The sequence below is a fragment of the Leptopilina heterotoma genome, unplaced genomic scaffold, assembly GCF_015476425.1.
Source record: "Leptopilina heterotoma isolate Lh14 unplaced genomic scaffold, ASM1547642v1 Lhet_47, whole genome shotgun sequence".
NCBI classification, from domain to species: Eukaryota; Metazoa; Arthropoda; class Insecta; order Hymenoptera; family Figitidae; genus Leptopilina; species Leptopilina heterotoma.
This window is the reverse complement of record NW_025111098.1, coordinates 1,599,255-1,625,908: the sequence shown is the minus strand read 5'-3', so window position 1 is coordinate 1,625,908 and position 26,654 is coordinate 1,599,255. Positions and strand designations below refer to the sequence as shown.

Genomic DNA, 26,654 nt, shown 5'->3' with positions numbered 1-26,654 from the left:
GGAAAATTTTTGAAAATAATAAATTGTAATTTTGCCAAGAATTTTATTTATTTAGGAAAATAATTTCTGCAATCAGTTGTAATTTTTCCAAAATTCATTTTTTTTACTGTTCTCAACTAAAATTCTTCTATAAAAATATTATTCAATTAACAATTATTTAATAAATATTAAAAATTTACCTAATTTTAGAAGAATTTGAATTTTTCAAAAATCTAAGTTCTTTGAGTTTTGAAATATTTTAGTAAAATTATTCATTAAATAATTTCTAAGTATTAATTTTATATTAGTTTTTCAAGAAGTAAGATATTTGTAGAAACAAATTGTTGTCAGAAATAGAAAAAAATTGAAGGTTTTTTTTATTGGAATTCGTGGTAATTTCATAGTTTATAGTTTATATTATAAACTGGTTGCAGTGAAACAAAAAAAAACCAGCAATTAATATTTTTAAAAATTTTATTCGCTCAAACTGACCTTATAGATTAGAATACATACGCACATGTTTATGAATACTCGTAATATTCATGAATTTCATTTTTCACTTCATTTAAAAAAAATATCTTCCTTATTTCTCAATTTTCATACAAGCACATTTTCTAAAAATATTTAGAGGAATAAAATATGTGTAAACATACACAATAGACACTAAAACTATTGTAATAGTTATAACTGCATACTCGTAAATTAGAATGCTATCCATTAGTATTTATGAGTAGCTTAAGCACATTTCAAAATTATAACACACAATTGTTTCAAAAATTAACGAAAAGTTTTTGTTTTAAAATTTTGTCTCACACACTTGAGATACAACTATTATATATATAAATCTTTATTTTTATCAACGCTTTATACCAAATCTTTAGCATATTAATTACAAACGACATGTTTTGTAAATTCGTTGTCAATTATTGGAAGTATTATGTCCTTGTAAAAATGCATTTTTTTATTGTAATAAAATTAATGCGGTACAATGTTATTACAATGTGATGAATAACTGGTTTGTCAAAACGAATATTCTTATCAGAAATATATATTGAATATATTCTCCTCATTTCTGTGAGAAAAATAATACAGATTTCAGGTATATTTGAAAATTTTCAAAAATTCAGGTACTTAAAAATTTATTTTAATTCCATTTTTGCAACTAGAAAAATTATTTTTCAAAAAACGTTATTAGTATACAAACTACTTATTGTGTCTCATTTTCTATGAGTTTATTGAATATTTTTCACAAGTTTTCTTTATTTAATATTTTATTTGAAAAATTCAGAAAAATTATTTTTTAAACGGTGTCAATTCAAACAAAAAAACATTAGGCCTTTGTGAGAAAAATTTTTAATTTTAAATCAAATTAAATTATTTGACTTTTTTTAATATTAACAGATTCAGTGTTAAAATTAATTTTTAACGAATAATTAAGTTTCATATAATAATTTTACTTTGTACATACATGTTTCACTTTATTTCGCGCACCTAAGTGTAAAAATGTTTCTCTAAACAAATAACTACCTCTTATTCACAATTTTTTTTTATTATTATCATCATTATTATTGTATAGCAATGAAGAGTTGCCTACTAGTGTAAACCTGGGGTTCTATGCTGCCTATTTTTAACTTTAAGTTATTACAATAACTAAAAATTGTATTAATTATAAAAGCTTTAAAAAAATGTTTCCAAAAATGCTACAGTTCAACTGCCGTATCAAATTGACTTGGACAATTACACTAATACTGCGATTTTTTAAATGCTACAGTAAACGGTATTTCTAGTTGAACAAATATTTGGTATTAACTTAAGCTCTTGAACTTAAAATAAATGTTTGAAGGCAGTAGGTTTTTTGGAGATGGGGGATATTCTAATAGCACTCATGGTAACAAATCGAAAGAAATTGAAAGGAAAGGTGGTTTACATTTTTTTTATGGCGATACTGAATTTATCAAAAAATCAGTATAAATTTTTTTTTCGAAAATTTGTTTGGTATTTAATAATCCTTAATTGAATTGTTTTAAGGCGAATCTTTTGGTCGTTGTAACTAAATGTAGGATTGAGGATTTTATTTCCAATCCTTCTTGATATCAAAGGACCATTCCCACTTGAGGTGTTCATTGTCATCGTCGTCGGTGAAAAGAGACTGAACTGTGTAAGAACCTCTTGCAACAACACCGGCAGGTGCATCTTCTGATGGAGTAGTGTACGACTGAATTTCCATCTTTGGAGGATAAGATCCTACCATATGCGTCATTTTGTCAACTAAAATACAGTAACACAATGTCACAGACTCGAAAGTAATTTCATTACATTTCATACATTTCATTAACTCTTTGGCTGTCGAAGAAAGTTACATCGTTTGATGTTTTGAAAAAAATTGCAATAGATTTTCATTTAAGTTTTTGGACTCGCTGATTTCGAATTTGAAATAAGTTTGTCAAAATTCAAAATTATTTTTAAGGCGACTTTCTGGTCAAGGAATTAAAAAAAACGATTTTTCGTTTTTTGCTTTTAAAATGTTCCTTAGTATCATAAAATTTCTGTCCCAAAACATGTTTTCAGAAATATGCAAAAGAAAAAAGTTATAGCAATTTCCATGGCCGTGTTTTAACTCACTTTAATACAAAAAAGTCGTTTATTTAATTTTCGAGTTTGCCGCCAGGGTTGCCACAAAAATTTAATTTTGTTTTTCTCTGATTTCCAGACAAAATTTTGACTTTTTCCCTGACCCTGAGAATATTCTGATTCACTCCAAAAATTATTAAATACCCAAAACAATATTTTTTTTTATACCCAAAAAAATATTCTATTACATTTAATAACGAATTTCTTTAATTGTAAAATTATTCGAAAACATTAATAACTTCTTTTTTAAATAAATATTTAATCTTTATTATTTTTCTGTAGGAATTAAAATTCTTCAAAACATTCAAATTCAAACCTTTTTGAAATTCAACAACTTATAAGAATATTATTACAAAACATGAAGAAGATGATCACTCCGAGTTAATTATTTACAAAAATCCTAATAAAATCCTTCACAAGAATTCAATTATTTTTTACAAGTAGTAAAATTTCTCAAAAAAATGTAATAAAATTCGTTGCAATAATTAAATTATTTTCATAAATAATAAATCGATTTTTATTAGAAAATTCTAGAAGAATTCAATTATTTAAATTGTAAAAAGAACGAATTGATATTAATGAAAAATACGGTTTTTAAAAATTTATTTTCTAAGAAAGAAATTTTATTTATTTTTATTCTTTATTTACTTTATTTATTATTTAAAAATTAATTTTTATAAATTTCGTATCACTTTTGTTTTAATTAGTTCAATTTTTTACTAAGACTTCAAATTTGTTTTGTAATAATATTATTGTAAAAAAAATTTATAAATTATTGATTTATTTTTCACAATATTTTATAGGATGTGAAACTTTTTCGCTTTCAAATTTTTTCGACGAATTTTATTAAAATTATACTTTGTTCAATTATTATCATAATTTTTTTATAAATTCTAGAAATTGAATATTTTTCCAGTACTTTTGATTAAATTCCCTGACAAAATAAAACGATTCTATAGAAGATCATTCAATCTTTTTTAATGAAATATAATTAATAAGTTTTTAAATAAAATTTACTATTATTTCAAACAAAATAATCAATGTTTTTAAAATAAATTTTCAAAATTCACTGTCTTTTCCCGGTCCAAAAAAATAAAACATTTTATTTTGCATTTCTCTGACATTTCACTGATTTCTAAATTCAATATTCAAAATTTAAATAATTTAATGTTAAAAAAATATTTAAATACATCTTAATTTGTTTTTCCATGGAAAATAAAATTAAAACAATGTCAATTTAAAACCAGAAATTTAAATTTTTGAAGAATTTTAACTATAAATATGAACATGTTTTCTCCGAAATTTTAGTTTACTTTGTTCGAAGAGAATTTAATCTTAAAAAATTGTTAAAACAATTCTAAAAATTAGTTTCTTAAAAATATTGTGATATAATTTTTTAAAATTTATTGCATTTCTTAAAAAAATTTTGTTAAATTTAAAAAAAACGAATTAAGTAATTTTTTTAAGAATTTTAATTTAAAATTTTGAACATGAATGTTTTCTAAAAAATGTTGAAAGTGATTCTAGAAAATTCTAATTTTATTATTTTTGATATGTATTTGAATTTTTTGAAATATGTAATTAAAAATATTGAAAATAATTGAATTTTAAAAAGTAGATAATTAATTAATTAATTAATTAATTTCAAAAATTTCGAAGAATTACTGTGACCCCGAAAACCCAAAATAAACAAGTTTTATATTGAAAAGATTTCAACACATTTTTTTATCGACAATCAACGGGTTAATGTTATAATATTTAATTTAAATTAAATATTTTCAGTAAATTATTTCTGTAATAATTGGTCATTCTTTTTTAAATCCCTCAGTTTATTTATTTACCTGTTATTCCTGTTCCATTAAGAAGAAAGCAAAACAAAAAATGAATTTTTACTGAAGATGTTTTTTAATTAATTTAAATGTTACGATTAAACAAAATTGATCAAGATTTACATTAATTTTCTAACTGGTGGTTTTGAGATTTTTTGATGGAATGTAATTTTGCTATAAACTAGCTTAAATAATACTATGTTACAAAAACTAACACCAAACCTTTCTTGAAATTTTCTAAACACTATTTAAGAATACAATTGTAAAATATTATAGGTAAAAATATTAAAAATTACAAGAACTACAATTTTTTAAAGAATATAATTTTTTTTTCGTTTTTCTGAAAAATTATTATCTACTTTTAGCATTTTTTTCTATAATAAAATATTTATAAAGAAACTTTTCAAGTATTTCAAATTCGCAAATTTTCTAAAATTTCAATTTGAAACCTTCTGAAATTCAATTTATTTATAAAAGTTCTAAAGGAAACTCTTCTAAAAGTTAATTAGTTTTGGAATTTTAAGTAAAATTATTCGTTAAATAATATTTTAAGTACCTAATAATTTTATAAATGTTTTTTAAAAATTAAATTATTTAAAATAATTTATTGTCGGAAATAGTAAAAATCGAGGTAAAAATTGAAGGTTTTTAAAATTCGTGGTGACTGCAAAGTTTAGAAGCAAAAATAAAATTCCAGAAGAATTTAATATTTTCAAAGGTTGCTAGACAGTAAAATTAAAAATTTTCTTATGAACTCTACGAACTTGTAATATTTTTCCAGTACTTTTCTTAAAATTCCCTAACCTTTTTCTGATTTTCCTAACTAATTTACCTTCTCTGACTTTTCTGTTAATTCTCTCGCATAAAAATCTAATAAATGGAATTAAAGAGTTATACTGTTTTGAAAAATATTTGGAGTAAATTTTCAGCACTATAGTAGTATTATTTAAGTTATTTATTATACACTCGGGTCGCAAAGTTTCAGTACATTTGGACTGATTACTATTAAATGCTCGCTTCACTTCAAATTCAAATATTTCTATAAAAATTGATGTAAAAGCTATCAAACTAGGATCATTTTGTAGTTCAATAAATTTAGAGTCAAATAGGAAGATATAACCAATTTATAAATATGGAAATATAGTTCTTTAAAGTTAAAAGATTTTTTTGCGAAAATTGCGATTTCGAAATCTTGAATGCAATAATCCGGTGAAGTAAAGTTTACAAAGAAAATTTCCGAACTTCACTTTGCAATAAACTTCCTGAAAAATACTGTGCTATGTGGGGCTGTTTTGATAGACAAAACACAGTTTTCAACAATATATTATAGACTTGGAGAAAAAAATAGAAAGGCTGTAATAAAGTAATTTTAAAAAATTGAAATAACATCTTACCAGGAACGCCAAGACGATATGTTTTTTGAACATATTTAAGTCCATGGACAATTTCTCGCTGTACGATGAAATCAATTCGAATTTTATAACTGACCCCCTCTTTGATGACAAAGGTTTGTTTCTTAAGTTTAGTCAAATCCCCAGTGAGATCCAATTCCATATCGGGTCCATCGAGGACTCGAAGTACAAGTTTCTTCACTATCACTTTTCTTGGATCATCAGGTTCTAAAAGTAAAATAAAAAATAATTAATTTCCTTTTTAGTTAATTAATAAACTTATTTGCAAAAATTCAGGTTTTGAACGATTTTGAAAATTTTTCAAAAATTAAAATTCGTCGATTTTTTTTGTTTTTTTTTTCTATACAGAAAATTCAAAAATCTTAAATTTCGACTAAATTTATGAAATTTTTCCATTTTTTTAAACTAAATTATACGCAAAAAAATCAGTTTTTGAACGATTTTGAAAAGTTTTCAAAATTTATACATTGTTTTTTTCTTTTTTTTCTATAAGAAATTTCAAAATCGTGAAATTCGTCGATTTTTTCAATTTTTTTTTTTGCAGAAAATTTTTAAAATCTTAAATTTTGACTAAATTTATAATTTTTTTTCATTTTCAAACTAAATTAGGTTGAAAAAGTAAATTATAGTTATTAATATTCTTTTGCTTAATAAGCAAAAAAAGCTTTTTAGAAATACATCTTTTGACTTTGTTTCGATGAGAATATTCACCACAAAAAGATAAAAAATACAATTGAAAACCGATTGCATTTCGATAGTAAAATTTAAAAATAAGAATAAGTTTCTTGATTTTGGGTCTTAAGGAATAAAGTTTAAGTCAACATGAAGTTGTTATTTGGTTGGCCTCCGTAATCCCACGTGCAACTTACCAACAATGACATTTCCAGACTTCGCATCCCCTAAAAGAGCTTCTTTGTATTTCCTTAAACTCTCATCTTCTTTATCAGCTTCCAAAATTTGTTCAATACTTTTCTCGGGGGGAGGTTTATAATTTGACACCGCTTCGATTTCATCTTCAACGGAGTCCATATGATCAACTGCTGGATTTGCCATTATGAGTACTTTTCAATCTGAAACACAATATTGCTTATGTTAAATGGGAGAAAATATTCACGAAACAAATTTTGTTTTTTTTATCGATGGACGTAAAAATAATCTTACACTCAAAATTTAAAAGTTACATTACATTACTTATTTTCTAAAATTAACTACACTTTTTCTCCTTAAGACATTAAAATTAAAAGCTATTGCAGACTTCGCACTCAATAATTCATTTTAACTTTAATTCTATATTTTATTTTCCTGACTTTTTCCTAATTTTCATCAAAAATATTTACTTCTTTCTTATCCTGCTAATAAATTCAATTCCTGCATCGAATTTTATTATTCATGGAAGAATTTAAATATTTAGAAATAATAATAATAATAATTCTAATATTTATTAGAATTTTTTAAAATAATTGAATTTTTGTGATGAATATTGTTATTTATGAAATTAATTGAATTTTGCAAAGAATTTTATTAAAATGACTAAATAATTAGTTTAATTAATTTATTTAAAATAATTAATTTCTTTCGAAAAATTTTATTAAAATATTTGAAAATAATCGAATTCCAGTGAAAAATTCAAATATTTTTGTAAATAATTGAATTCTTTTAAAGAATTTAAAAAAAACATTTTTTTAAATAATTGATTTTTTCGAGGAATTGAAATTAAATTTTTAAGAATAATTACATTTTTTGAGCAATTCCTGTAAAATTGTATTAAAAAGAATTGAATTTCTGTAAAAAATTTTATTATTTATGAAAATAATTGAATAGTTGCTAAGAATTTTATTAAAATTTTCAAAAAGAATTGAATTTCTGTGAAAAATTTTATTATTTTTGAAAATAATTGAATTCTTCATAAGAATTTTCTAAACATTGTTTTAAATAATTAATTTTTTCCCGAAATACAATAAAAATTATGAAAATTTTATTTGAAATAATTGAATTCTTGTGGAAAACTTTATATTGAAAATAGTATTAAAAATAATTGAAATTCTTCTATGAGTTTTATTATTTATGAAAATTATTGAATTTGCCATGAATTTTATCAATTTTTTTTTAATAATTGAATTCTTTTGCAAAATTTCATGAAAATACTAGACATTGAAAATAATTGAATCATTTTAAAGAATTTGATTATAATTTTTGAGAATAGTTTTTTGATTTCTAGTATTAGTGAATTTAAAGTAGTGAAAATTCTAAAAAAAAGACAGAAATAGTAGCTTTTAATGGATGAAACAAAAATTGTGGGATTTACAATTTTTTTATCTTTAAATTTAAATTATTCCTAAAATATTGGTCATTTTATTTTACCTTCTGACTGTTATTAAATTGGTAAGATTGTACTTAGATTATTATTATCTTATCAACTAGCGTATCAAAAAGTAGAATACAGAAATATTAAAAAATTTTTAAAATAGCAACACTTTTTTTATAAAGTATATATACATACCATGAACCATAGAAAAAACTAAGTTTGGAATAATTTAAAAACTCACACGAACATTTTGCAGTCAGAATTTTTTGTCCGTTTCACGAGTTTATATATATTATTAGATTTTATAACTTCAAGGCGGATAACCTTCGGGGCAATTAAATTAAATATAATTAAATTTAAAACTGAAAAAATTATACAAACGATTTGAAAATTAAAAAAAAGTCGAGTGACAATTGAAACAAAACAAAGTGAAAAAAAGAATTTTTGCAAATATAAAATATAAATTTTTTCAAAAAGGGTTTGGCTACTTTTAAAGTGATTCACCACACATACGTCAAATTGAGAGTGTAGATCCAGTCTTGATAATACCATACTTGCCAAAATGTATAACTAAACTATTCACTTGGATTGATGCTTGATGTGTGAGTTTTATATAAAAAATAGGTGAAAAGTAACACTTCAGGATTTTATTGCAGAAAGAGTGAAAATATTATCCCTACAAAAGTTGTATAATGAATTGGAGAAAAGCCTTGGGAAAATTCATTTACCTGCCTCTAGTCACTTATTCACTTAATCGACCCTGTCGGATAAACATGGAAAATATGGCGCCGGTGCGGTAACTGTACAGTGTGCGGTCACTGTTTACCAGGGTGTGGAGTTGATGTCAAAACTGCACCGCTGCACGTACCACACACCAAGTTCGGTATGTTCGTTACGTAGGTTACGAGATGCTTTCCGCTTTAAGGTGCTTTCACAACTTTATTTTTTTAAAAAGAATCAAAATTTTTTAAATTTAAAAGTTAAAACTGTTAAAAATAATTAGAAGTATTATTAAAAGTGGTATTCTTTAAAAATAATTAAATAATAGATTTTCATTAAACTTGGTAAAAAGAAGTTTTTTTTTATTTTTATGAATAAGAATCTAAAATCGAATTTTTAAATTTGAAAATGGTGGATCCAATATGGCGGATGAACCTAAAAATAATATTTTTAAAAATTGATCAAATTTGCTTGAATCTGGCTACTAGGAGGTTTTTGAGGTCGCTGAATACGAATTTGAAGTCAAATTTTCAATTTCCAAAATGGCGGATGAACCTAAAAATATTTTTAAAAATTGGTCAAATTTTCAAAAAAAATTTTTTTTTTTATAAAATTTTTTTTTCAAAGAGGACCTAATTTCCTTTTCTATGTAATTTTACATTGCCAAATTAATGAAATTGTGAAATAGAAGCAAATTTATTCAATTATTTTCTTTTAAAATGTAGTTGAAGTTCTGTTTACATTTACCCCGAGTTTTCGAATTCTCGGGGTAAATGTAAACACTTAATTATTTATTAACTAAATTGACGAAAATCAAAAATCAAAGTCAATTTTTATTAGGGCATTAATAATGAAATTCAACAACTTATATATATATATATATATATATATATATATATATATAATATCTTTATTTCAGCCTATTGGCCCAGAAACGGACTTGGTTTACAATTATTTTACATTATATCATATCATATTTAAATTTACGTTCACAATAATTCACACGTATATACATTACATTTAACGTCACTGCCTTACATGAATTTACACCCATCTTTACATATTATTATCCATTCCTTTCATCCATTATTCTTTCACTTTTATTTGTTTTACAATATGCTTAAAAACTCTACTAACTTCTATCCTACCATCTTCATTTGTTAATACCTTAATTTTATCATTCACACCTTCCAAAAATCCTTCGGTCCATTGTTTTGTTACTTCACATTCTAGTAGTAAATGTTCAAAAGTACCCCAACCTTCCTTACATAGATTACATATCCAATCTTCTTCATTTAACCAGTATCTATTTATTCTTTCTACATTTCCACACCTAATTTTCGCAATAACATCCAATTCTCTCCCTCTATTATAATTCCGAAGATATTTTGGTAATCCTTCTGCCATTATGTGTTTATACCTTGGGTTAAACGATGATTCATTTATCATTCCTATTACCATCTGCTTTTCAATATCTCTACCTCTTTCCCAAACTTCCACATGTACATTTTTACCCATATCCTTTTTCATTTCCACGTCCAGTGTACTCAAACCTAATCCATTGTAAAACTTCTTCCTCTCCTCACCGTATTTGTCTTCCTCACCTAGTTTTATTTTTTCCATCCAGCATAGTTTGGTTAATCTCCCATCCTGTTTTGTAATTTTTTCTTCGTATTTCGTCGCCCTTTTGCTCCAATCAATTTTCATCTTGTATGTTTCCGTTTCCTTGTAAACTATATACTTAGGCGTACAGATATCCAACCTTAAGATCCAACGAAAATAATCCATTTGAATTTTCTCCAACTCTTTTTTTTCTTCCCAACCCCAAATCTCAACTCCATATGACATAACACTCTTAACCAAATACGTAAATAACATTTTCCTCCTTATAAAATCACCTCTACATCTGTTTTCTCCAAGTCCCCATGTTATTTTTGCTGCTACAACTCCTTTCCTTTTAAGTTCTTTTATGTGATCCTTATAGTTACACTCATCATTAAAAGTAAATCCTAAATATTTAAAAGTTTTGACTTCTTCTATCTCTTCTCCTTCCCATTTCCATACCTCTTTTTTCCCTCGTTTACCTTTATTGAACACTAATATTTTTGTTTTCTCCACACTTAGTATTAATTGCCTTTCCTTTAGAAATCTTTTGAGTGTGTCCATCATATCCAATAATGCATCCCTACCATAAGCCAAAAGTACTATATCGTCAGCGAAAGCCAACGTCCAAATTCTCAAACTTCCTATTTTAACTCCACCTATGTTCCTTACTTTAAATTCTTCTTCCAATTCTGTCAAATATATACAAAAAAGGATAGGGCTTAGTACACATCCTTGCCTCACCCCTTTACTTGTCCAAAATTCATCAGTCAATCCATCCTTTTTTTTAATTCTGACCTTAGTTTCATAATATATTTCTTTCACTTTTTCTATCAAATATTCACTTATTCCAACCTTTTTCATTATATTCCACAATTTTTCTCTATCAACCGTGTCATAAGCTTTCTTTAAGTCAATAAACATCCCATATACCTTATCTTTCTTTCCTCTTGCTTTTTGCGTGACATGGTTTAAGACGAATATATTATCAATTGTTGACCTCTTTTTCCTAAATCCAGCTTGTCCTTCTGGTAGTATATTTTTCCCTTCTACTTCTTTTTCCAACCTTTCCTTAATTACTTTCGTGTAAATTTTATAAGCCGTGACCAATAATGAAAGACCTCTATAGTTTTTAACGTCATTTGGATCTTCCTTTTTATATATCGGTGTTATAATCGCCATCTTCCAATCTTCAGGGAATCCCGCCCCATCCCAAACCTTTTTAATTACAGTGTAAAATCTATCTATTAGATCCACTCCTCCATACATCCAAACTTCATAAGGAATATTATCAATCCCTGCCGCTTTTCCTTTCTTCATATTCTTCATTGCTTTCGTTATTTCTTCTTTCCTTAATTTTTCTTCCTCCTTTTCTTCCCTATTTAAATCTCCAGCTGTCCCCGTAATTCTTACTTCTGATCCTTCCAGTAGATTCTTAAAATGCTCAATCCATTCTTCATCTTTTATATTGTTGTCCTCAATGCTTTTCTTTTTCCTGCCTTTGTTTAAGTATTTCCATACCTCTTTTTCATCTTTAATATTCTTTAGGTCGTTTTCTTCCTTTTCTTTGTGATCTTTTTCTTTCTGCTTGCAAATCGTTCGCCATTCTCTTCTTTTTTCCAGATATGCGCTTTTGTCTATTTTACCTTTTTTCCAATCTTTGTATGTTTTTTTAACCAACCTTTTGCTACTAGTACACTCTTTGTCCTACCATTTTTTCATACCGATCTTCCATTTCCTAATTTTAATTTCTTTTTTAATCACAGCTATTTCTACATTAGTTTTCAAATCCTTCCACAAATCCTCAACATTATCATCCGGTTTAATCTGTGATTCCAGTCTTTGAGTTCTCGTATTGAAAATTGGTATATCCTCTTCGCTCCAAGAGTAAACTGTTTTATTCTCTATGCATTTATCCCCTATCGCCTCCATCTTTTTCTTACCTCCACTAAATAACTTCAAACACATTGGCATATGATCAGACTCCACTCTGTCCTCAATTTTGAAACTTGTAATATCCTCCCAACACTTTTCATTCACAATAGTGTAATCAATGGGTTGCATACATTTGTATCAGAATGAAAAGAGCAGAATGACTATTATGTCGAATTCACAAACGTAGAATCTGTAACTTTACGAATTTGTTTTTATCGAATACAAAATTTAAGAAAATTATTTTCACGAATTAACATTGACATAATTTTTATTTTCACTAAACAATAATTGATAGAATTTTAAAATAGTCGATTTCTTATTTAGTCGAAAGTTTAAAAATCCGAAATTTAATTAAACCTAATTTTATTTTGTCGAATGGTGGTTCAATATAATGTGAATATTAACGAAATTTATTATAGCCGAATTTATAACTAACCTAAATGTAACTGAACCGAAAAGTAATATTACATATTCTTTATTCTATAGAAATTAAAAGTGTTCGAATTATCATTTAATCGAATATTTAATATATAGAATTAATTTTAATCGATATTTCGAAATCTCGAAATGCAAATTAATCTAAACTAATTTTTAAGGAAAATACAACTAAGCGAATTTCTAATTATCCGAAAACTAATTTGGTAGAAAATTTTTGTGGGTGAATTTAATTTGAGCCAAAAAGCAAGTAGCCGAAACGTCATCTATTATAATCTTAAAATGGCGAAAAAGCTATTTGTAAGCATGGTTAAGGGTATGGAGAGTCCACAATATGTAGGTAGCAAGTCCAAGTGCAAGTGCGATTCCTATACATTTAGCATTGGTTCGCACTTGCACTTCTTGCCTTTTGCACCTATTGTGGACTCTCCAGTACAGTCATACGATCAATGCATCTGCATGATGCATGCATGCACAAACATTTGACTGTTCACACCTCAATTTTTCGCTCTCGAAAAATCATTTTTCTGGCGGGATATTTAAAATTGATTAAAATTTAAAAATAACGTATTACTAATTATTACAATAAAAAATAAAAAAAATTGAACGTTTATTATAAGGAATTAATTGTAAATAAATTTCTCTTAATTAGTGGCATATTTTAAATTATAAAAATTCACAATATTAAAATATGCCACAAATTAAGAGAAATTTATTTACAATTAATTCCTTATAATAAACGTTCAATTTTTTTTATTTTTTATTGTAATAATTAGTAATACGTTATTTTTAAATTTTAATCAATTTTAAATATCCCGCCAGAAAAATGATTTTCGAGAGCGAAAAATTGAGGTGTGAACAGTCAAATGTTTGTGCATGCATGCATCATGCAGATGCATTGATCGTGTGACTGTACCCTAAATAGTCGAAACGCCATCTATTCGAATTGTCCAGTAGACGATTCGTAATTTAGCCGAATGGAAAAAACGTCGAATGGACAAAACGTCGAATTTTGAAAACATCGAATTGTCAATTCATCGAATTCTCAAAACATTGAATTGTCAATACGTCGAATGTTTAAAACGTCGAATGATAAAAACGTCGAATGCTAAAAACATCGAATCGTCAAAAGTTCGACAAAATTTGATTGATCTAAGTAAAGATTTCTTTGTTTTAAGTTAATGTTTACTTAGATCAAACAAATTTTGTCGAACTTTTGACGATTCGATGTTTTTTGCATTCGACGTTTTTATCATTCGACGTTTTAAACATTCGACGTATTGACAATTCAATGTTTTGAGAATTCGATGAATTGACAATTCGATGTTTTCAAAATTCGACGTTTTGTCCATTCGACGTTTTTTCCATTCGGCTAAATTACGAATCGTCTACTGGACAATTCGAATAGATAGCGTTTCGACTATTTAACCATGCTTACAAATAGCTTTTTCGCCATTTTAAGATTATAATAGATGACGTTTCGGCTACTTGCTTTTTGGCTTAAATTAAATTCACCCACAAAAATTTTCTACCAAATTAGTTTTCGGATAATTAGAAATTCGCTTAGTTGTATTTTCCTTAAAAATTAGTTGAGATTAATTTGCATTTCGAGATTTCGAAATATCGATTAAAATTAATTCTATATAATAAATATTCGATTAAATGATAATTCGAACACTTTTAATTTCTATAGAATAAAGAATATGTAATATTACTTTTCGGTTCAGTTACATTTAGGTTAGTTATAAATTCGGCTATAATAAATTTCGTTAATATTCACATTATATTGAACCACCATTCGACAAAATAAAATTAGGTTTAATTAAATTTCGGATTTTTAAACTTTCGACTAAATAAGAAATCGACTATTTTAAAATTCTATCAATTATTGTTTAGTGAAAATAAAAATTATGTCAATGTTAATTCGTGAAAATAATTTTCTTAAATTTTGTATTCGATAAAAACAAATTCGTAAAGTTACAGATTCTACCTTTGTGAATTCGACATAATAGTCATTCTGCTCTTTTCATTCTGATACAAATGTATGCAACCCTAATCAATTACCGAATTTCCTCTAGTTCCCGTAAAGGTGAATTCACCCATCTCGTCTCCTACAGCTACTCCATTTAGAATAATCCATCCTTTTTGTTCCACTAAATTCACTAAATTCTTTCCTCCATTATTTATCACATTATCTCTGCTGTTTCTTTCTTCATCTTCACCATCAGCATTGATCCCAGCAAATCTTCCTAATTGTCCTATCCTTATGTTGAAATCTCCGCCAATAATTAATTTTTCCTCTAGAAATTCGGTTTCTTCCATCCTTTGAAAAATTTTAACATTACTGTCATTATTATATACTGTCCATACAACAGTTATCCCCTCTTCATTAATTATTTTAGTTTCTATGATTTCCTCCTCCAGTTTTGTAGTAATTTTACTTGTTCCTATGCTCTAATCCTTTTTAATGCCTATTATATACCCACCCTTCGCCCTTCCCTTCTTTTTTTCTTTTCTTGCCGGTATGAATTCCCAATTAAAATTCGTTGAAAGTTTATTTTCTATATATTTAATATCTTTTTCTCCAAGCCAAGTTTCTAACAAACTCACAAAATCATGTTTTTCTATAAATTTCCAAAAATCCCTATCTTTATTATACACTCCCGCAACATTCCAAAATAAGAAGCTCTTCCCATTATCATTTATCACTTCCTTATTAACGTTCTTTTTACTTTTTATACTTTTCCGTTTCTGGCATTCGTAAAATCCTTATCACCTCCTTCATTTCCTTGTTCGACTGTATGTCTCTCTCTTTCGTATTTCTCCATTTCATTTTCAATTTCCATCCTTCTTTCCCACTTTCTCCAAATACCGTTGTAGAGTATTCTGCCTTGCCCAACTTTTAATGACCAACCAAGATCTCTCTTCCTCTTCACCCATTTCACTATTTCTTCTTGTTTTTTACGCTCTTCGTATGATAGGTCGTTTTTTATGAATATCTGAGATCCAGCGAGTTTATTCTTATTTTTCATAACTTCGGCCTTTTTTTCAAAACTTTCTAATTTCACAATCACTACATTGCCACTTTTCCTAACACTGACTACATCTACCTTAATTCCCATATTTTTAAAAATAAAAAGTTCAGCCCATGTTTTGAGATCTACATCATCGGTTAGTTTGACTCCTTTTATCACTAAATTATTTATACGTTCCTTTTTATCCTGTTCGTTAACCATCTTCTTCATTTTCCAGACCTCTCTATCCGACAAACCACTTCTTCTGCTTATTCCTGTCATTCCGCTTCTAAAACTCTTTTCTGAACTGGTGTCGCCATCTCTCGTCATTTCCTTGTCACTTCCTTCTTGATGATGGTTAAGGCCAACGCACAACTGCTTCGCGAACGTCGTTCGCGAATGTAAAGCATGAGTTAGAAAAGGACACAAATATATCTCTGTCCTTTTTTGACCCAAGCATTGCGTTCGCGAACGACATTCGCGAAGTAGTTGTGCTTAGGCCTTTACCAACTTCTGCCCACCATTCTCTCCTCTCCCCTTCCTCCCGCTTCCAATCATCCATAACCTTTTCTAGTTTTTCTAATCTTTCACAAATTTCAACTTCTTTAGCCATAATATCAATCTTTATTTTCTCTATCTCAACCTTTTCTAATCTGATCTTCTTCAACTCTTCGCTAACTTTCTCTTTAAACTTATTAAAATCCTCTATCGAAAGATTTCCCCCCACGCCCTCGTCGACAAAGCCAACCCTTTTTACTTCCAGTCTTGTTTGTTTTTTATCAATCCCAACTCCATTTGACCTATTCTTATCACCTTTACCACCTTTATAGGGCATTAATAATGAAGAATGACATATTTTTGTTTGCTTTTTTAAATTTATTTTTATGCAAATGCGAGACAAAATACTGAAACACTAAAATTTTTATTGTCAATCTTTTTTGCATTAAAAAATAACTTACACTATGGCATTGCTAATTGTCAAAATAAAATATTGGCAATACTCAGAACATCTTGTAGGTGAGCTGAGGTAAAAATATTGACGTCGTACTTATTTTTTAATTTGTAAATTTAGCTGAAACATCTACTGTTTACATTTACCCCTTGTTTACATTTACCCCAAATGACCCTATTCAATTAAATATTTATTTTAATTTGTTAGTAAGATACCTGATATATGTCTGTCTATAGTATGGGCCGTACTAGTACTAGAATAATAATTCTAGGACTTTCTTATATTTTCTAATAAAAAGTATATTATGGAACAGCCTTGTATTTTGTATCCTATCCAAAAGTCAAGCACTGTCAAGGAAGGATTCACGTACTTTTTTTCCCGTGTATATTTCTAAAAATTACGCTTCTAATATTTCAAAATTTTAACAGAAATTCGTTTTTAAATCAATTTTATTAGAATCCAACGATAATTGCAAATTAGTGAAATACAAATAAATTTTTTGTAAAATTTAATTATTTTCCAAATTTTTAGTTACAATTCTTAAAAAAACAATAATATTCATAGTTCGACTTACTAATGAATTGACAATTGTTTCGTGAAAAATTCTGGGATAATTCAAATAATATTTAAGAAATTATTTTTTAAAGTAAGAAAATTGAATTTTTTTGAAATAGGTATAAAATTTATTTTAAGAAAATTTGAGATAATTCCCTTTTTTTAATTTTTTAAAAATTATTTCCGAGAACTCAACTATTTACGAAAAATTTCAATTATAATAATTTTTTTAAAAACCTCATTTTTTCAGAATTTCTGAATAAAATATTTCAAATTCCATTAATTTTTGTTTCATAAATATTTGAATACTTTTTTTGTTATTTGTTTGTCTAGCAGGAATTTAAATTTCAAAATACAACCTTTTTTGAAATTTAATTCTTTCTAAAAAATAGAACTTCAATTCTTTCAATTCTTAAAATATTTTTTCATATTTTAACTGAAATTTCATTTTCAAATGAATTCTTATAAGATATTTCTACGAGAATTAAATTATTTAAATATTTATTTATTAATGTTCTATTTTTTTAAATAAAGTAAATGATTATTTCTAAAAATTGCAACTGTAACTCTACTTATAGATTTTTTAAATTTGAAAAAGAAAATTCATAGACTTTTTAAGATTTTGAATAATTTTATATTTTTTGGATAAAATTTCCTTACTTTACTGTCCTGTGAAAATGTTGTTATTGTAAAAATTATACGGTAAAAAATTTACATAAAACACTAATCACTCCATTTACAAATTTATTGTCAAACTTATAACTTGACAATTTCAGCTGTAAGAGAATTGAATTTTCGTATTTTAATTTTTAAATACTTAAATTACAGAAGAACTTTTAAAAAATTTAAAATAATTGATTTATAGAGAAGATAAGTTCAGTTTTACAGCTTCTAAAAAATGATTAAATTTCAGAAGGTTTGAAATTGATATTTAAAAAGTTTTAATTTCTATGGAAAAATAAACAACTATTTAAATGATTGAGAAAAATATTCAAGTTTTGAATAATTGAATTCAGAAATTAAAAAAATGTCAGGCAAATACAAAATATGTACTTGAAAACATACAAAAATAAAACTTTCATTATTCTCAGAATATAATCATCTATTTACGAACTATTTAACTAATGACTATTTAATATATATATTTAATGAGCCGACTACGGAATCGTTTATTAAATTAGTCTACGAGAAAAATAAATTTTTTTTATCAGTGCGTAATTCATAGAGAAATATTATCTCCCTTTTTCAGTATCAACTTCTGTAATTTATACAATATTTTACGTAGAAAATAATGTTTTACGAAAGTATTTCGTAAGTATATATTTTTATTTTGAATTAAATTGAAATAAACGGATGTTTATAGAAAATAATCGCTTTGTTTCAAAATACATTTATTTTGTGATATTATTCTTCTTTAAATGGAAATCCCCATCTTTACAGGCTTAATGCTGAATGTTGAGTGAATAATCATCGCCCCGAAGTATATAACCATTGGTCTTTGTAGACTGAGCGCAGAGTGTGTTTGGGACTGTTTAGAGCAACTACTTCAATGTTCGTGTATTTGTTTCTCAAACACTAAAAGGAATCATGAGATTCCTAACAAGTTTCCTTTTTTCATTCTTGTCGATTACTTTGATTTCTGGCAAAAGTATCGAAACAATATTACAAACTAAAGATGCAAATTTCAACTATCCTGAAGCACGTCGCGATGATGTAGTTGATGATTATCATGGAACAAAAATTTCCGATCCATATCGTTGGCTTGAAGATTCAAATTCAGAGGAAACGGCAAATTTCATAAAGACTCAGAATTCATTAACTGATTCCTATTTGAATTCACCGTCGAGTGTAAAAGAATCTATAGAAAATCGTCTGAAGGAATTGAGAGAAAAGAGAGAATATTATGCTCTTTACAATATCGTTCCCGAAAGACATGGAGACAAATATTATTTTTTTAAAGACGAAGTTTTGTATGTTCAGGAAACTTTGGAAAGCAATGAACCAAAAGTATTACTTGATGCTAAAACTTTCTCAACAGACAATGAAACACGTCTTTATTCTTACATAAAATTCAGTGAAGATGGTAGTGTACTTGCTTACAAACTCGACGAAAAGAGATCCAATGAGAGTAGAACTAGGATTCATTTCTTGAATGCAATAACAGGTATGTACTCGTTAACATCAAACGATTCTGTTATACTTATATTCTATTGTTCTTATTGACATAAAGTATAATTTTTTGACCCTTATACACTACCGTCGGGAATTATCGGTACGGCTGCACGCGCACGGCCCAAAAACATACCAATCTTTAAATCACGATTTTTTTGTAAATACAAATGTCAAAAAATTAACAAATGTACCATTCGAAAGATAATTAAATTCTTCGATTAATAATACATAACTGAATATTTTAATAATTTATACAAAGATAGCAGCAATCGACAAATTTGACAAAAAAATTTTAAAAATAAAATTTTTTTGGAAATTTTTTCAACTCCTGCACATTTTTTAAAAATTGTAGAAAAAATTTGAAACTTATACAGGTGTGATCATTCAAGTCTCATCTTTAATTTAAGACCAAAAGAGTTTAAAAATCTTATTCGGTTCGTGAGATATCATTATAAACGTCCGAGCATGTTTTTTGACAAATGCAGTGAATTAGTCGATTTTGAACGGTTTTTGGCTGAAAATGCTCTTTCGTTTATAATGATATCTCCCTAACCGATTAAGATTTTTGAACTCTTTTGGTCTTAAATTAAAGATGAGATTATAATGATCACACCTATATAAGTTTCAAATTTTTTCTACAATTTTTCAAAAATGTGCAGGGGTTGAAAAAATTTCCAAAAAAATTTTATTTTTAAAATTTTTTTGTCAAATTTGTCGATTGCTGCCATCTTTGTATAAATTATTAAAATGTTCAGTTATGTATTATTAATCGAAGAATTTAATTATCTTTCGAATGGTATATTTGTTAATTTTCTGACATTTGTATTTACAAAAAAATCGTGATTTAAAGATTGGTATGTTTTTGGGCCGTGCGCGTGCAGCCGTACCGATAATTCCCGACGGTAGTGTACATATTTGGACAATTTGGGCCAACGTAAAGAAACCGTAAATCGCAAGCTTTTACGTGAGAAAGACAAGGACAAGGTATTTCCATCCTTTCCTCTCTCATGAAAAAGAGTTACGATTCGAGCGGTTATATTTAAAGTGACCATATGGAAATAGTGTCAATGCGGGACGCCCGCTTATTTATATGATTTAGTAAAAAAAAAAAAAGGTTATTTGTCACAAGAAAAAAGAATCAGGGAATTTGTAGGAGTCAATTGGAGCGGAATTGAAACTAAGGCGCATCTTATGACATTTACATATTTATATTATGCTTATTTTGTAACATTAAATCACATATTTTTTTAACGATCGAATTTTTCTTAAAATATCACGAAGTCTATCTCTCTCACACTTATATACGCTACTGTGCTAATCTGTAGATGCAGGATATTCTTAACTATTTTCCGGGATATGCAGGACATTTTATGTCAAATGCGGGACGTTTTGCGGGACGCTGGCCTTTGCGGGACAAAGGGGAAAAATCCGGGACTGTCCCGCGCAATCCGGGACGTATGGTCACTTTAGTTATATTCTGCGTTTGATTTTTCTTCAAGTATAATTTTTTCAGAAATTATTTTAAACTAATGAATTAATCTATATTCAGTTACTTTCAGTTTTAACAATATTTTGAATTAGAATTCATTAAAATGAACAATATTTACAATCAAAATTGAGAATATTTACAAACTCAACACACTTACTGTCAAAGGACATTAAATTTATTAATGTTGCATTTATTTTACAGGAGAAAAGTTATCTGATATTTTGGAAGAAGTAGAATATTTTAGTATAGTTTGGCATAATAATTTAGGAATTTTTTACATTCGTTCTCCGCAAAAGATCTCAATTGAGAATAATGTGAATATTTATTATCATAGAATTGGAACGTCTCAATCTGAAGACATTCTTGTTATCGAATTTCCTGAAAATCCACCTAAATATATGTGAGTTATAAGCATGTATAATTAAGTATACAATTAAGTATATCAACAAAATACCAATTTTTTTTTGTATAAAGTGTAAATTTTTTCGATTTTTACGGAATAAAAAATTACTAATAAATATAAGTTACAAATATTGTTTTTCAATAATTAAATATTTGATAATTTTGAACATAAATAATTAATCTACAAATGGCTTCCAAAATTTTTATTAGAGTTTTTTGAATAATTAATTAAATTCTTTTGACAAGTTTATTTTATAATTTGTAAAATATATACCTACTACATTTGAAAATTTGTAAAAATAATTTATTCTACAAAATCCGGAAATCAACATCACTATATAAGGCTTCCTTTAAGAGGAAGCAATAAGGGGCTGTCCATAAATTACGTAAGACATTTTTTGGGTAAATTTGACCCCCCCCCCTCCCCCTTCGTAAGATTTTTTACATACATTAGCGCCATTTTTCCTATTGTTCGTAAGATCTTGCTGACCCCCCTTCCCCCCTAAATGTCTTACGTAATTTATGGACGGCCCCTAATTAAATTAAACATAGAATTTTTCAAATTTCTTAAAATGTATTGATATACTTATTGAATTTCTGCAAAGAATTTTACTGTATTTATAAAAGTAATTGAATTTATTTAATTATTTATAAAGTTATTTTATAAAATTATTTATAAAGATAATTAAAATTTTAAGGAGAATTGAAAAAAATGTTAAACACAATTGAATTTCTGCGAAGAGTTATATTACTTTTGAAAATAATTGGATTGTTTTTTTAGAATTTTATGGAAATTTGTGAAAATAATTGAATTCTTGTGAAGAATTTTTGTTTTAAATAATATTATATTGTAATACAATATTTAAGTAATATTGAATTTCAATTAAAATTTTTAAAAATAAACTTTTGAAAATAATTGAATTGTCAAAATTCTTATTGAGAAATTAAAATTTGCAGACGTACCCAAGTTTCCGACTGTGGTCAGTGGTTGTTTGTTGTGGCAATGAATTATACTGGGAAGGAGTTGACTTATATTACAAAACTGAATGAGAAAATAAATGGAAAATTTAATTTGACACAAATTATCGATGCACCAGTGGATACAGAATACGTGGTTAGTGTAATAGAGGAAATTTCAATTTAGATGATAACAGTCGGGAAAATATTAATGATTTTTTTACTATTTTCAGTATATTGGAAATGACGGGACAAAGGCAATTTTCGCAACAAATGCGAATGCTCCGAAAAGGAAAATTATAGCAATCGATTTATTGAATTACAAAGAAGCCAATTGGACAACTTTAGTACCCGAAGAACCCAACAAAATCATCAGAAGTGTCAAAATTGTGGATAATGATAAATTCATTATTCAATATGTTTGTGATAGAACTTACGTACTTTGTGATAACATTTTACAATTGCACAGTTTGAAAAGTGGAAAACTAATAAAAAAACTTGATGTCGGAATTGGAACAATTTCTGGAAGGATCCGTGGAAATAGAAAACATTCTGAATGCACCTTTGTTTTCTCGTCATTCTTAATTCCGAAAATAGGCTACAAAATAAATGTAAAAACATTTGATAAACTGGAAATTTACAGTGAATGGAAGTTAAAAAATTTCGATTCAAGTCTCTATGAAGTATTTCGTGTCTTCTATCCCAGTAAGGATGGTACAAAAATTCCAATGACAATCGTAATGAGAAAGGGTGCGAAACTTGATGGTTCAATGCCAGCACTTCTTTCCGTAAAAGGAGGCTTGGGCATCTTAAACTCACCAATCTTTCGAGACGAAAATGTAATTTTTACTCAGAATTTTAATGGAATTTTGGCACAAGCACATATTCGGGGAAGTGATGGACCGAGTGATGAATGGCGCAAGGATGGAATTTTACAGAATAGACATAATTCAATCGATGATTTTCAATCAGCAGCTGAATATCTCATTAAAAATGGATACACTTCGAGAGGAAAGTTGACAATCAGAGGAGATGCTGCTGGGGGTTCAATAGTTGGTGCTTGCATTAATCAAAGGCCGGATTCATTTGGTGCTGCTGTTATTGTCAGTGGACTCTATGACATTTTACGTTTTGATAAATTCGCATCTAATGATTATTCTATATGGGGATTTGGTAATTCTGACGATCGAAAAGATTTTGAGAATCTAATTAAATTTTCACCGCTTCATAATGTCAAAGTACCGACAAATAATGAACAGTATCCGGCAACATTAATTTTAGCAAACATTTATGATGGACCTCTAAAGCCATTATCGCATTCGTTGAAATTTATTGCAACTTTACAAAATAAAGTCGGAAAATTGAAGCAACAAAAGAATCCATTAATGCTTCGCATTGATTCCAAGTATGATGTTAAGGAAGGGATCCTTGAAACAGCAAGTGCTTTATTAACATTTATTGTTAAATCATTAAATTTAGAAATTAACTTTTAAAATCGTAGAATTAGAAAAAGACGCAGTGTTTTCTTGAAAATGTTTTATGAAATATAATTTTAAAATTACAGATTAAAAATTCTAAAAATTGTTTTATTAAGTACGTAATTAAAAATTGTTGTTTATTATTTTAAAAAATTTTGATAACATTTTTCGCATGAATTCAATTATTCTCGTAAATAATAACATTCTTTTGAAGAATTCAATTATTAATTTTTTTAATTTTGTTAAACAATTTTAAATAAATTTATCGAAAGAATAGAATTATTTTTAAAAATATTAATTCAATACGATGATTTTCAACAATTTTGATAAAATTCTTTTGAGGAATTCAATTATTTTCATAAATAATAAAACTCATCGCTGAATTGCAATTATTTTAATTAACAATAAAATTCTTCAGAAGAATTAAATTATTTTTAAAAATACAATTTTAATAAAGTATCTCGAAGGAATTCAATTATTTTTAAACGTTTTAATAACATTTTTTGATTAAATTTAATTATTTTTCAAATTTTGCATAAAACTCTTTTCAAAACATTCAATTATTTACAAAAATTCTTCTAAACAATTCAATTATTCTTATAAGTAATACAATTATCAAGATTCGCGGTAGAGAATCGCCGCCAAGTAAAAAGCAAAAACCGCGAATATATTATATTCTCGAAATATCGGCTGTTTTTCGATAAAATTGAATAACTCGAGTAAACCTTAACCGATTTGTCTCATTCTTTTTTCGTTGGATAAAGAATAAAAAAAGAAAGAATTCTGTTAAGTTTATTCAATATTTTATATATGTAGTTTTATAGAATTTAGGCTAGGAAAACTGAAAAAAATTTGATTTTTTGACATTTATACAAACGTAGAGACTAAACTATTTAACAGATTTGTAAAATATTTTGAAATATTATTGTGGATTGAAAGCCTGAAATTTATTTTAAAAACTTTAATACATTATTTTTTAATTTTTAATTTATGTTTAAAACAATTTTTTTAGTTTAATCAAAACATCAATTTTCTCCTTTATTCTTTTTTCATTTTTTTATTATGTAAAAATTTCTGTAAAGAATCATATCTTAAATGAATTCTTATTTAAAACTTAATTGTATTTTATTTTAAATTATTAGATCAAAGACCACAATATTTTTACAAATTTCATTTATTTAAAAGTTGATTTGACGCAAAAAGTTTTAAAATCCCAACAAAAACATCTTTGATGCAAAAAGTTCCGCCAAGTAAAAGATTTTGTGACTGTCCAAACAATTAGTGAAATAAAAGTTTACCAAGTAAAATTTATAATTAAAATTTTAATAATGATTAGTTTTTAATATTTTCTCTCCTACACAACTCGAAGTACATATTGCAGTTGAAAAAAACAACCCGGGCTTAGCTGTTGTTATTCTACATTGCGGCTTATTACATTTCCGAATTAAGTCAATGTTCTTCATTGCATTTTGAATTGTAACAAATAAAATTTAACTTTATAATTAACATTAACAAAAAACGAAATCTAACTCGTCATAATAAAAAATTTCTATTTCAGCAATTTAAAAATCTTGGCGTCAATACTTTCATTAATTACAAGTTAGAAGCATTATTGACGCTAAGATTTTTAAATTGCTGAAATAGAAATTTTTTATTATGACGAGTAATTAGATTTCGTTTTTTGTTAATGTTAATTATAAAGTTAAATTTTATTTGTTACAATTCAAAATGCAATGAAGAACATTGACTTAACCTTTAAAGTGCTATGCCGGTCTGACAGACCGCTATTAAAATTTTCTTTGCTTGTAACTTTTTTTCAAAGTATAATAAGAACTTGAACTTTTTAGTAGCTTCATATTTTATGAAAATCTGTTAGGAGACAACTTTTTCAAAAATTTTTATTCGTTAAATTTTGTAATATAAATAAATATTTGAAGTATAGCGGTCTGTGAGACCGGGGTTAGCTTTAAGTGAAAGTATATTCCAGTATATTCCCATGAGTGACGTCTGCGCAACTTGACGCGCAGCTAGTTCTACTGATAGTTCTCATAGACTGCATTTATAAAATAAATAAAATAAATAAATGCATAATACAGAAATGACTTTTTTTGTTAAAAAGTAAAAAATATTTATAATAGTTGTCTTTTAAAAATTATAAATGACTAAAAAACTGTCAAAAGGGAATAGCGGTCTGACAGACCGGGGTTAGCACTGAGCGAGATTTTTCAACACTTCTAGCACTTTAAAGGTTAATTCGGAAATGTAATAAGCCGCAATGTAGAATAACAACAGCTAAGCCCGGGTTGTTTTTTTCAACTGCAATATGTACTTCGAGTTGTGTAGGAGAGAAAATATTAAAAATCAATCATTATTAAAATTTTAATTATAAATTTTACTTGGTAAACTTTTATTTCACTAATTGTTTGAACAGTCACAAAATCTTTTACTTGGCGGAACTTTTTGCATCAAAGATGTTTTTGTTGGGATAAATATTACTTATAAATAATATAAGTAATTTGAAAGAATTCAATTATTTTTTAAAATTAAAGACTTTAGTCTTTAATCGATTTCTAATAATTAATCGATTTTGCTAATACAGTCGGCCGTCGGTAGGGTTGTGAGTGATGAAACGTTTCATTGAAACAATGAAACTTTCATTTGAAAGTTTCAATGTTTCATAAGCGAAAGTTTCATTAATTTCATGAAACATTGAAGAACCAATAATTAAGCTTTATTTGCACATGCGCAGTTGTCAGTTTAGGTTAGATAATCTCTAGAAATTTTAGG

General features: G+C 26.6%; 3 protein-coding genes across 8 annotated transcripts; 1 reads left to right on the top strand and 2 right to left on the bottom strand.

The window, feature by feature from the left end:
- Positions 1-435: 435 nt before the first annotated feature.
- Positions 436-8,995, bottom strand: LOC122507490 (rho GDP-dissociation inhibitor 2). 6 transcript variants are annotated; one of them, XM_043620232.1, is made up of 5 exons: positions 8,885-8,995; positions 6,721-6,921; positions 5,834-6,058; positions 4,452-4,460; positions 436-2,247 (listed from the first exon to the last, which is right to left on the bottom strand). In XM_043620232.1, the coding sequence occupies exons 2-5, from the start codon at positions 6,902-6,904 to the stop codon at positions 2,051-2,053; spliced, it is 615 nt and encodes a 204-aa protein (XP_043476167.1). In that variant the 5' UTR covers positions 6,905-6,921; positions 8,885-8,995; the 3' UTR covers positions 436-2,050. The 6 variants fall into 6 exon arrangements, with proteins under 6 accessions (XP_043476167.1, XP_043476169.1, XP_043476170.1 ...); XM_043620234.1 differs by having other exon boundaries at positions 8,889-8,980; XM_043620235.1 differs by lacking the exon at positions 8,885-8,995 and adding an exon at positions 8,670-8,876.
- On the top strand, positions 8,911-23,973 carry LOC122507489 (prolyl endopeptidase-like). The gene is made up of 5 exons (XM_043620231.1): positions 8,911-9,039; positions 18,810-19,533; positions 21,232-21,430; positions 22,390-22,546; positions 22,623-23,973. The coding sequence occupies exons 2-5, from the start codon at positions 18,957-18,959 to the stop codon at positions 23,880-23,882; spliced, it is 2,193 nt and encodes a 730-aa protein (XP_043476166.1). The 5' UTR covers positions 8,911-9,039; positions 18,810-18,956; the 3' UTR covers positions 23,883-23,973.
- Positions 9,963-15,170, bottom strand: LOC122507501. Its single transcript, XM_043620251.1, has 3 exons — positions 14,913-15,170; positions 12,203-12,506; positions 9,963-12,124 (listed from the first exon to the last, which is right to left on the bottom strand). The coding sequence occupies exons 1-3, from the start codon at positions 15,168-15,170 to the stop codon at positions 9,963-9,965; spliced, it is 2,724 nt and encodes a 907-aa protein (XP_043476186.1).
- Positions 23,974-26,654: the final 2,681 nt, after the last annotated feature.

Bases quoted from the DNA above. Each gene is read 5' to 3' on its own strand.
- LOC122507501 (XM_043620251.1), bottom strand. From the start codon at position 15,170: ATGGAAGAAACCGAATTTCTAGAGGAAAAATTAATTATTGGCGGAGAT. The intron at 12,507-14,912 runs GTAATTGATTAG...GTGAATGAAAAG, and splicing joins CGGGAACTAGAGGAAATTCG to TGTTGGGAGGATATTACAAG. The intron at 12,125-12,202 runs GTATGAAAAAAT...ATTGGAAAAAAG, and splicing joins AATTAGGAAATGGAAGATCG to GTAAAATAGACAAAAGCGCA.
- LOC122507489 (XM_043620231.1), top strand. From the start codon at position 18,957: ATGAGATTCCTAACAAGTTTCCTTTTTTCATTCTTGTCGATTACTTTG. The intron at 19,534-21,231 runs GTATGTACTCGT...TTTATTTTACAG, and splicing joins TTTCTTGAATGCAATAACAG to GAGAAAAGTTATCTGATATT. The intron at 21,431-22,389 runs GTGAGTTATAAG...TAAAATTTGCAG, and splicing joins GAAAATCCACCTAAATATAT to ACGTACCCAAGTTTCCGACT.
- LOC122507490 (XM_043620232.1), bottom strand. From the start codon at position 6,904: ATGGCAAATCCAGCAGTTGATCATATGGACTCCGTTGAAGATGAAATC. The intron at 6,059-6,720 runs GTAAGTTGCACG...TTTTACTTTTAG, and splicing joins GTCTGGAAATGTCATTGTTG to AACCTGATGATCCAAGAAAA.